General features: G+C 41.8%; 1 protein-coding gene across 2 annotated transcripts in view; it reads left to right on the top strand.

The window, feature by feature from the left end:
• The window catches only part of XYLT1 (xylosyltransferase 1), a 192,498-nt gene that overhangs the window by 97,927 nt on the left and 82,394 nt on the right, over positions 1-12,177 (top strand). For both annotated transcript variants that reach the window (XM_074158428.1, XM_074158425.1), the window contains one exon: positions 2,051-2,579. In XM_074158428.1, coding sequence (XP_074014529.1) covers positions 2,051-2,579 — 529 coding nt within the window. The remainder of the gene's footprint in view (positions 1-2,050; positions 2,580-12,177) is intronic.

Raw genomic sequence — 12,177 nt, 5'->3', positions numbered from 1 at the left:
GGGTTGTCAAGCATAGGACCAGGCTTCCCAGGAGTCCCTGGAGGGATTTAAGAGATGTGTAGATGTGACACTTAGGGGACATGGTTTACTGGTGGACTTGGTAGTGTCAGGTTTACAGTTGGACTTGATGATCTTAAGGGTGTTTTTCAGCCTAAATGAGTCTATTAAAAATGCTATTCTTTTTTTCTCCTTAAAAAATAAGACAGAAAAAAGAATTTGATTTCATGTGTGCCCTTAAAAATTTTAAAGATAAATATTTTTTAAAAAAAGATACATTGTCTCCGAACTAGAAATATTTTGTTTGAAAAACATTTGGGTTTGGGTTTGTGGTTTTTCTGGTTTGTTTGTTGTTGTTTTGTTTTTTTTAAACTTCTCTGCATTCCTCCCTGCCTGACAACTAAAGCTACTTGTGAGCTGGAGATATTCATGGAGAGAGAATCGCTTCAGTCACTCACAGAATCACATCTTCTAATAAATAAACTATTCAAACATTGCTCATTGCTGAGCTGCAGAGGTCAAAGTGATACTGACTCCCTGCATGAACTTGGATAAATCATTATTTTCCTCTCCTTCCTCTGCGAAACCTGACTGCTAAATAGTTCCTTGCAGACGAGGTGTGAGAAACAATTAGCTAATGCTTTGTAAATTTTTGAATACAAAATGTGATTCATAGGTGCTACCAGTGGCTCCCATCAGTCATCCTTAACGGATGCTGTCATTTACCAGCCTCTGATTTTGGGTTACGTCTTTCGGGAGTGGAAAGGAAACAGGACAGACTCAAAAAGTCTATCAGTATTTATACTCCTGTCTTCAGATGTTTTAATAGCAATTCCCCCTTGATTTCATCTGCTACTGATCACTTCAATAAATGGAGATATTTCCTGTTTCACAGGTCTAAAAATTGTGCCCCCCACTAGCCTGAGGACTAGTTTCTGCGGTTGAGGCAAAGGTAGCTCAACCTCAGCCATCCCCTGGCTATCAGACACGTTCCCATTTGATAGTAATATACACATATAAGTGTTTCTTGGTTTTGTTCTAGTCTGTTGCATCTTTTCTAGAGCAGATTGCTTTGTTCTCTGCTCTCTCTAGGATCCCTGGGATAATCCTCCTTTTTCTTTGGTGTTGTAAACTTGTTCTGCTATTGATGGGCTAGGACAAGTTCCCGTAGTAATAGGTGGAGCGGGGATGTGTGAAATTGTGAAGAAAAGCGTTTTTCTGCATCAGACAAATATTTTTACATGGTCTATTCCTTTTTCTTTATATGATATATTTTAAATGTTGGAACATCATGGTCTGTGTATTTATCAAAGCATGCCCAGTGTGGAGAAGAGGAGCATGGTGGTTAAGAGCTGACATCTGAGCCTGGCTCTGACACTCCTGGGGAGCCTGAGCATCTGCAGCTGCTCCCCCTCGCATACAGGGCTTGTTCCTGCCCCAGCTTCCCGCTTGCAGCAAGGCTGCAGTGCACCCCGTGGGAAACACTTCTCCAAGTTTTATTATGTAGAAATTAAAAAACAAACAAACAAACAAAAAAACAACCACACAAAATCAGTAAGGGTTTGGTTTGTAGCAAAGTTACTTCACTGAAAGCTTGGGCTATAAAGTTGTGTGGTGCTTTCTGAAGAGGAATGGGACAGTTCCTGGGATACCAACCTGTGCTTATTAACACAAGGAGTGAAGGAAAGCATTGAAGGACCTGCTCTTGCTCCACTGAAACCTGCACTGGTTTTGCCATTGATTTTGAACGGTGTCAGGGTGAAGTCTGTGGTTAATAATTGCTCACAAACCTGTGTGAAACCTCCTTATTCCATCTGAGTTGGGGCTTGGACTCTGGCTCAGTGATGAAGGGGGTGCAGTTGGTGGTTGTCTGCGCTGACTTGGGCAGCTCAGAGGCCTCTCTCAGCTCTTTCTTTTATGAGCCCTGAAGTGGAGATGTTTTTGCAGTATGTTGGATTGTAATTGATTTATGTTTTTATGTAAGAAATGCTTGTAATGCATGGGATGTGACTATTTTTAGTAAGACAAGTATAATTTTTCTCCCCATTTATAGGATGGCTATTTTTCCCACCGACCGAAAGAGAAAATGCGAACAGACAGCAATAATGAAAACTCAGTCCCCAAGGACTTTGAAAATATTGATAACAGTAACTTTGCTCCCAGGACTCAGAGGCAAAAACACCAGTCTGAGCTGGTGAAAAAACCCCTTAGCAAGCAAAAGGAGCACTTGAGAAAGAAACTGGAAGAGGAGAAGATGAAGGAGAACTTGCTGCTGGCGAAGAACTCCAATGAGGTGGTGCAATTCAGTGATCATCCCGGAAAAAACAGCAGCAGCAACAACAACAATTTGAAGGAGATTCACGTGTCTCCTAGGCAGCATCATTTAAAAAAAAGTGGAAACAGCTCCCCTGAACTGAGATACGATCAGCCACCAAAGTGTGAGGTAACAGGCAAAGAGGCAATCTCAGCCATGTCCCGGGCTAAATCTAAGCAGTGTCGGCAGGAGATCGCAGAGGTGTATTGTCAGCACAAGCATGGAAAGCTGATGCCGGACAAGGTGACGCGTTTCTGTACGCTGGAGGGTAAGTTGGTAGATGGTGATGGAGAAGTAACACGGTATCTCGGGGGAAGGATTCTATATAATTGAAATGGCCTTCTGATGACAAATAATGGCTTTATTGCAGGAGTGTATAATGTACTTGGTCAGTGAAGATGAGGGAGGGTTTCAGGATATTTTAAACAGGGAGTTATATGGATGTCACAAGATCCTTGGTAGATTCCTATAGAATTTTTTTGTACTTCCACCAGATTTTTATTACACTACATGATGTAGGTATTCAGCTGCTACTTGTTTCTTATAGTTCTTAATCTACAGACACAGAGAAGAGTAGTTGAAGTCTTGTTATTCTGTACAGGAATTGCATGCTTTTTGGGGATCAGGGAATAGCCATGCTGAATTTTGGTGCCTTATGCTAACTGAGAAATGAGTGGTATTGCTGTTACGGCTGTACGGCCAGTTTTCTGGCACAGTGGAGTCCTAAATAATAACCAGGACTGCTAAGCATTTTGATAACCCGGATAATTATCAAAAGTATAATTAAAAAAAATTTACAAAGGCATGGGAAAAAAAAATCCAATTTTGTAGCTCACTTCTGTTTTTAATGTTCTTCAGTCAGAAAAAGTAATTTTCAAAATCACTGTCGTAGAGAGTCAGTTACCTCTGCTAGCCTAAGCCAGGCTTTGATTTGTTGCTTTTGGTTTCTCCATGCAGTCAGATACATGAGGTGTCTCTCAGCTTGCTGTTGGTTTGTGTGTGTGAGCTGACCTTTTCCTATTTTTCAAGAGGAGTGCTTCATGTGCTGCCGTTCATTTAGCCGTAAGCTTCCCATACAGTAAAGTGGTTTTTTTTTCTTGTGGTTTTTTTTTTTTTTAAAGCATTGATCAGTTGATCAGAGTAGGTATTGATCAAGGAACGGCTTTATCTGCAGCAGCACTTGTTTATACAGCTGTCCAAAGTCCCCATCCTGTAATTGACAGTTCAGCCCATGCATGTAAGGATATGCTGATGTCTTTGAGCTGAAAGTGCAGAGGGACTTTTACAATCAAGAGAATAGGTCTTGCTTTGAGATGGTACAGTAAACACGGTGAGCCATGGGGATTAAGGGATGTTGAGTTTCTTTCACTAGGAATATTTAGTCACATCCTCTAATCCCCATGGTTTACCTGTTTATTTCACCATTGGAAAGCAGTTGTTGCTTTTGGGTGGTTTTGATGTGGGAAAAAGGAGGATCCATATTGCTATTGCCTAAATTAGGAGGCTAAATTCCCTGTACAGACAGTGGAAAAAAGGAGGTGCCCCAGAGAATGTTTCCAAACAAAAGCACCTCTCTGTAATAGGAAGCTTAGGCTTTTAATTGAGATGACGCATGTAACCAAGATGAACAATGTGAGCACCCCATTTCCCACCCCAGTGCATTTGTGATTGTTTTGTTTTGTTTTTTACCATGTCTCTTTTGGTGTTTTTTTCTTCCTTTCTTATCTTGTGGTAATACTCAAAATCATTAAGTTGGATGGGCAAACATTGGAGATAAAGAATTAATGGAGCAGGCAGAAGACTTGGTGTTCAGTGGGAAGCAGGGAGAGGGACAGCAAAGGCAGTTGAAGGGAAGGTAAAAGAACAGCAGAGAGGTAAGAATTGAGCAAAACCAGACATCAGTGACAGATATCAGTGAGCACCCCGGGTGCTCCTGATGGAATCCACTGGCATAAGCATGTCCTTGGTATACTTCCCTCTTCTTCTGTAATGATAGGAGAGTCACCTCTGGTCTGTGAGGTCAGCACCTTGCAGACACTGTCCTCCACTTTTTGGATCAAGGACATATCTTAGTAAATGCTATATACCTTGTGTAGAGTAAAGTCATCACATGTACAAATATGCAAGTGATATCCTGAAGAGAGCTGGAAGATGTATTGTCATTAGTGTGGGTGCACACTGCTGCTGTGTGGAATTTTGCACACACCTATGATTCCATCCCCTGCCTGGTAATCTGCCTCCCAGGGGTGCAGGGTGACTTTCCAGAAGTTTTAAAACATCTGCCATTCTTTAAAAACAGGCTTCTCAAGAAATATTTATTGTTCCTTTTTTAAATACAGAATTTATCTCATATGCTCTGCAGTCAGGATAATACCGTGGTCTTAGAACGAAGAACGGTGTCACCTTTTGCATTTGAAGCTTTTCAGCATGTGTGTACATTGCACATTGGTATAAATGCTTCCTTTATAATAAGACATGGTAAAACATCCAGGAAAATTGGGAGCTACAAAGATGGCTAGAGAAATGGAGAAGTTGTCAAAATATGGTTTTATTGTAAAATGCGCATGGGTTTAGTAACAACTCATGAGGTATGGATGTTACCACATTAAAAACTTAAGTGTGAAAACCTGTGGCTACAGTTTTTAGGTTTCCAGTGCTAGAGTTTCATTTAGATTTTTATTGTGGGCAGTAATGCTTGTTTGAAAAGAATAATTGAGGGATGTCTTAACTTAGCCAGATGGATCCTTTTGGAAAAGGTTGACTTTTCTTTGCCTCAAGATTATTTCCTCCTGCCCATGCCGACAGCTGAAGTTAACCGCTTCAACAGCCAGATTTCCTTGGCAGAGAATCTGGACATCCTGTGTTACAGGGTTGCTCTAGAGCAGATCTGGGGGCTTTGCTGTGGGGAAGTGATAAAGCAGCAGCATGCTGAATGGGACACGAGTTGCTTATGGAGGAGGTGCCAATGCACAAGCAGGTTAGGACATCAGAGATCCAGACTTTGAAGTCACTTCTCAAATGTCTGAATACGGGACTATCAAGATAGACATGTGGGAACCCCAAAACTGAAGGTGCCCGGTGCCTACCAGAAGGCCTTATATGCATATGACTTGGTAGGTCCCTTAAATTTTACAGTCCTATTAAAAATAAGTTGCCTGAATTTGAGTGTTGTGGTCTCAGATCTCTCCTCCCCACTACCTAACGTAAATACTGCTGTTGCTCACTTACGGACTGGCTCCATCCCTCATCAAAGGTGTCTTCATCAACTCCAGAGGTCCTTTAAAGGAGTTGAACTTTGTTAGGAGATGTTTGTGAAGCACTGGACATCAGCTTTTGAGGATATATGACACCCCATTGTTAGGATCGCTCGTGGGGGGAGGTCTGGGTAGAGTTCTTGCCACTTTATGCATCAAAAAAGCTATACGCTGTTTGTCAGCAAAAGTCAGACATCTGGGGACTGAGTTTATGTATTCAGTATGTGAGTGCTATTCCTTTCAGTTTGGTTTGAAAAGAGGTTTCCTGTCTGTTTTCAGTGGAGCTGTGAAGTATAAATATTTATGCATTGGAGCAGCACATTCATCCATTATCCCAACATATAAACGTGTTCCCAGTGCTGTGGTTTCCATTGAGATGTCATCCAGCATTTAATCCCCTTGGATCCTGTCTCAGCTGATCAAAACCACGAAGTTGCTAAGTGTAGCTATCAATCATGGACGTGACTCCATCCAGCTGGATTGTTGTAAATGTTAAGTGATACGTTCGCTTGAGTGGTTATCAACAGGAACAGGATCTTACAAGCTGTTTCTTTTTCCTTTTAAGTATTTTATTGTTTCCAAAGGTAACAGGCAAAGGAAGTTGAATATAACTGTCTTCAGTGTATAAAAGAAAGGATTGTTAAAACCAGGAGCATCCTATTTACTACCCGTTTGACATGCAGGTGTTATTTCCATGAGAAAAACACAGGCTGCAGTCCCTCTAAGGACATTGCAGAGAGGAAACACTGCTGAAGTAGCAAAATGGGTCATGGCAACTTTACCAGTTACCTGATTTATGGAGCGTGTGAGCTGGCATTTCCCAACAAGCCAGTCCTGAAAACAGGACACAAATGCTATGCGATAGGGGTTTGTTGTCAAAGGCTGTAGGTGCAGCCTTATCCAAAATCATGGCTAGGATCAAGCCATCAAGCAACTTGGAAGTCACCCTTCACTCAGAAGTGAATGTTTGGAGCTTGTAGAAGTGTGTTTTGAGAGGAAATGCAGCCAGTGAAGGTAAGAGGGTAAAGGTAGGTTCAGCACAAGGTTAGATGAGGAAAGGGCAAATCCACTCCTGTGCAGGTTGGGGAGAGGGTACAGGGAGACATTCTTTTGGAGAGTTCATTTCTTCTCTGGAGACATGATATGGAGATAGCAACCTGTGGACAATGTGGCAATTTTTTTCCTTGCTGGGGCCATTTCCAGCCTGGTCCTATACAGGCCAGACTAGAGACACTTATTCCACTGATGTGCCAGACCCGCTTCTGCTCACCAAAGCTGTTGGTGGACCTGGACTAGCTGCCTCCCTTGTCTATTATCATATATGGCCCTCCTCCTGTGCAAAAGTACTGGGAAGAAGCAGAAGTTTCAATGCGAATTCTTGGCTCTAAAATAAGCTTCACCCTGTACCTAGATAAACTCCTCCTTGACAATAACACAAGTGACCTGATTTGGGCCACGGTTCCACCAGCACAATCTCTTATTACCCTGGGCAGGAGTACAGTTTAGAATGGCCACTGTGACCCTGACTGTTGAGATTGCTGCCCAGATTATTGGGCAGCAGTGCAATTACAATTCTGCAATTCCATTTCAACATGCCTATTAAATTTGTGACTTCTACTTGCAGCCTTCCTTCTGCAATGAAAAAAGCCCAGCTTCTGACCCCCTGGCTGGACTCAGTCCCTGACTTCTCTGGTTTTCACTCTTATGTGGATCATGGTAGTTCGTAGCCCTGAAACCCTTCCCTTGCAAGTTTGCTGGATATGCAACACGGTTGCTCCTTACTCATTGGCACCAGGTCCATGAGTCGTCACAGGCACAGTGCCAAGTGGTATCTGGGCTGGCTCCTCTAGTCTGCCATATCCCCAGGGGAGACTCTGGCCTAATCCTTATCATTAATTACCCAACTGGGTTTATGCTTGACCCAGATCTATGGCCCTAGATAGACCAAAAGTATGTAACAGGGGTTTTTTGAGGGGTGTTTTCTAATATGTAGTTCTGACAAAAGTCCCTAGGAAAGCAGAGTGCCACAAGTGAGCCTGATTTATTTCCCCTTGGCTCTTCTGTTGTCTTTTCTTAGTTTATAAATCAAACAGGTTTTCTGCTACCTTCATCCCTGTGGGGTAAACCTAACTCATAAATAAAGTAGAAAAATAATCAAGCTACCCTCATTCCACATCATTCATCAGCACCGAAAGAGTTCTTTGCAGATTAGACCGCTTTCTCCCTGGTTGCTTATTGATAATGCTGCTCTGGCACACTGAAGCAAGAGCTTTCAGTTTCTTACAGGCTACTTAGAAGAAATTTTTCCATTTCATTTTAGAAAATACAGCTTTCTTTTGATTTTCAAACTGAGAGAAAAGGGCTCTGGAGCTCTGTTTACTGAATAATACGCACAGGTAATAGCAATCTGCATGTCCATAGCGTTTTTATCTGACAACTTCAAAGCATTCAACAGAAGGAGGTATGATTTGCAGGAAGGGAGAGGAAAAGATGCCAAATACTTCTGGGGTGGAACAGAGCAGTTCTTCAAGGCATGGAAATGAGAGTGTCCTCTATATAATTTTAAAAGAATGGGAGCTGTAACTAAGCAAATGCAGAATTCCATGCACTCAATATACATGACTACGTGCACAGTGACATATAAACATATGACTTTATTTAGCTTTCTCATTTTTGGCAATGCATTTTTGGACTCGCTGGGTTTGATCTAAAAATTATTGAACCCCAAATTTGTCTCTTTATCCTGGTTTCTGGATTCCAAGTGACATTGGCTGCTGCTGCTTTTCTGTATGTTTAATCTGTTAGTGTGACTAAATTACTGTCGTGAGCTATACACGGTTTAAGGAGCGTGTAAGAGCCACTGCACGTGCAGCCCAGACAGCATTTTAATTTGCTGCACCACAGATGACTCCAGTTGCAATAAATTTACTGTGAGTAGACTAATTGCAAAATAACTCTAATTGAGTAGTTATCAGTGAACAACATCCTGTGGAACAAAACTGCTTACAATTAATAGCATTTAAGCCATACGCTGGTATTCTGCAGAACACTAAGATGTAATTACACTGTGTACAGAGATTGTGTTCTGTTCTGGAAACCATGTTTCCAGCATTTCTTTCATTATAAAGGGCCATTTTGAGATTCAGTATTTGCTTTTTAGGCGAAACGAGTTTATGAAATAAGTGGTGTGTCTTTCCTCTCCCCTTACATGTGTAAAGCAGGAACCAACTCTAATAAAATCAGTGAACCTGTGGCACTGTAAGGAGAAAAATGAGATCTCAGGAAGAATGTATATTACCACTGATTCTCAGAATAACTTTTATTATGGCTACATGGGCAAATTTGGATAGTTAAAATTGGGATGTAAGTAATGAAAAGGTACTTCATTGTTTTGACTGAAGATGGATGCTACCTCATGGTATGGATGAGGACTGGAGTGTATCATTTACGTGATGAAAAGGATTGTAAATGCTAGGACCCAAAGTGCACATAAGCCGCTGTCACCAGACTGGATATGCAGGCAGGTGTCCCACCGTAGGGCTGCCTGCGTTGCTGCTGGGTGACCAGTGCCCTCTGGTCAATTGAAGGGAGTGATGAAGCAGCCTTGATGTAAGAGCCGCCAAAGCGCTTCCCCCTGCTCACAGCTGAGTTGTTCCCTGGACAGAGGGCCAAATGAACAAATTATCCTCAGAAACTGGACCTGGCCAGTGGGTCAGAAACAAGTTTCTTTGCAGAAGGAAGATCTGCGTACACCTTGTAAGGGAGCTAGGATTGCTAGAAATGTCTTTGTGGTATCCCAGAACAGAGTGACATTGTTTTGCCACCTCTTTGCTTCTCTGGGGACAGCTGCAGTGTAGGCAGGAGACTGGTGTTTCTCAGAGATGGGTGAGCTTGGGTCACTACAGAGCTTAGAGATTCTTCTCCCAAAAATAAGGCCATTATGAGCACAGGCTGGCTCTGTCAGTGCTGTCTTGGGTAGCTTCAACTTTGGTTTTAGAAGAAATTCAATGAGGGAAAAACTGTGTTGGGTGTCTGTACCAATTAATCCTTTCGTTTACTTACAGACAATTCCTGTCTAGATCATCTGCAAGTTTAGAAGTGGTAGAAAGAGGAACATCAGTCTGATTTCAGTTTTTTTCCACGTGATGCTACTGCCTGGTCATGTTTTCCCACATTAGGCCTGTTTGGTCACCTGTGGATCTGGCTGCAGAGTTGGTCCCTGACAGGCCAGGGCAGCAGACTTGCAGGAGGACGTCTTGACAAATGGCATCTAAAAGAAGTGCCAAAAGCAATGCATGACACAAGGAATGGAGGGGGGAAGGGCTGGAAAATTTATGGTCAGCAGCCCTAGTTCTCACCAAGCCTCTGTTTTGGAAAACAACATCGTTCTATGGAGCATTAAAGGGGGAGCGTGGGCAAGCGTGGGAGAGGATAATGGCTAAGTATGTCCTTGCTGCAAACCTCCTGGGAAGAGAGCACAAGGGTAGCAGAAGCTCAGTGAATATTTTGATAAAGATTACTGTGTATGTACAGAGATGAAAGAAAAGTACTTAAGTGATTGCTAATGCTTCCCAGTGATCCCGAAATATGCGGACAGAGTGTCAGGGAGAGTCAAATACAACTATGGCTAGAGAAAAGTATTGGTACAATGGTATGAGCTGGGAGGGGGGAACCCCTTTTCAGGCAGGTTTTTGAAAGGGTACATTTATTTGATGTATTTCAGGTGTTGCTGGGCTTTATGAGACCAGTGGCTGTTTTGTAATGTCTTTCCTTGGAAATGAGGAAGAGTTGTTTAAGGGATGTACTCTGAATTAAAATGCCAACAGTCTAGGCATGAAGCCAGTCTTACAGGACATTAATGCCATTTTAAAACTCCACACCATCATTTAGTTGTTTCTGTTGCAAATATTTCTTATGCAGAAGGTAGTTTTAAAACATCAGTCTTTTTTCTCCTTGGGTAATCATGACTTCCATAGAAATGTGAATGACAAGAATCTGTAGCTGAGCAACCTTGGAAAAGATTTTGAAATTGCTCAATGTATATTTAGTCTTCCAAATAAATGCTCATCTTTGATGGTTTGAGATCATGTTAGAAATGAATAGCCCTGATTCCCTGCTCACACTATTTTAATATCCATGATATGTCACTGATTTATCATCTAGTTGTGCCAAAGAAGTTATTCCTGATTGGCACCTTTGTAAGGAAGAACGGAGTACTCCCAACTCCAAGTATCTACTGCTTCGTTGAATGCACATTAAACTCTGTAGTATTCTATTTACAGTTTTACTATAAAAATAAGATATTGGTTTTAAAGTCCTGTCCCTACTGAAAGGTTCATGGCAAAAGTCCATTATTTTTCATTCTCTAGTTTTCTCATGATCTTCCAGGGAGGCCTAAGAATTTTTCAGTCCTTTCTCCAAGAGCTTGCTGTAGCTGAATCATCACTACCGTCTCTTGTGTTTGGTGCTTACCCATCTGTCATCTTCCAGTGGATGTCACTGTAAGAAGGGTGGGAGATTTAAGCCAAAACCTGGATTTATGCTGCAGGAAAATAATTATTAATTCTAGTTTATTGAAAATAATTTGAATAGTGATTGTATGTGCTTTCAAATTGTGAAATTTGTAGGATTTGTTCTGCAGGACTGAATCGCTTGTTACCTTTTAAAACAGAATTTCTCCATATTGCTGTTCTCATGATAAAATACAGTCTTCTATGGGCAACCCTGCTAGGAGAGCATTGGCCGTACTCCAGTGGCTGCATTCCCCTGCCACACTGCCTTCTCTTATGCTGCTGCAACTTTTCTGGGTGTTAAAAGTTTTGAAGAAAGACCCTTCTAGTTCCTAACGATGTGCTTTGTCTAGACTGAGGGGAGTGGGTGCATTTAGGTTGTCAGTGGGTGGTATATATTAAGCTTGTCAGTAAGCATATAAAGGCTTGGTTAAGACTTGCGTTCAAGTTTCCTATTCATCATTACTGTATATACATGCTGGCTGTGTTTTGGAGGGACCATGTTGTTCTCCACAGGCAGTGAAATTCAGTGAAAACTTCAGCTTCACAGATTTTTCTTAACAGCAGTATGGATGCTGCCTTTGAGTTATGCCAAGAGTTTAGAAAAAAAAGCCTGTGTCCTCATGAATCAAAAGCTTTTATTTAGACACCGCTCTCCTTACCTTGCATTACTCCCTGAGGAATCACATGGCAAATGAAGATCCTTGTAGGAGGACACCCTTCTGACCTCTGTCATGCAGATAGTTTGGGGGCCAGCTTTGTGAGTTTGAATGTGAAATCTTTATGATACCATAATGATATCGCATCATCTTTGCATGGATCAGCTTGAAGAAGCTCGTCTAGAGGGCTCATCTCCCACTTTCTTGCTAATTCCTCCGGCTTGCGTTTGCTTATTATATTGACCAGTTGTCCTTGAGGCATGGTATTCTGCAACAGTTGTAGATCTTGTCAGGGAGCACCACAAAAGAAAAAGATACCTGTTAAAGGATCTTTTTCTGCAAATCTTTTTGGAAACCTCACTACTCAACCAAAGTTCAAGGCAGCTCTCCATGTAACTAGAATATAATTGCTTGCATCGTTCTCTTTGTTGCAAGGTGATTGC

This window comes from Numenius arquata, chromosome 14 (genome assembly GCF_964106895.1).
Source record: "Numenius arquata chromosome 14, bNumArq3.hap1.1, whole genome shotgun sequence".
Lineage (NCBI taxonomy): Eukaryota > Metazoa > Chordata > Aves > Charadriiformes > Scolopacidae > Numenius > Numenius arquata.
The sequence above is the reverse complement of the archived record's forward strand: the minus strand, read 5'-3'. Positions and strand labels throughout refer to the sequence as shown.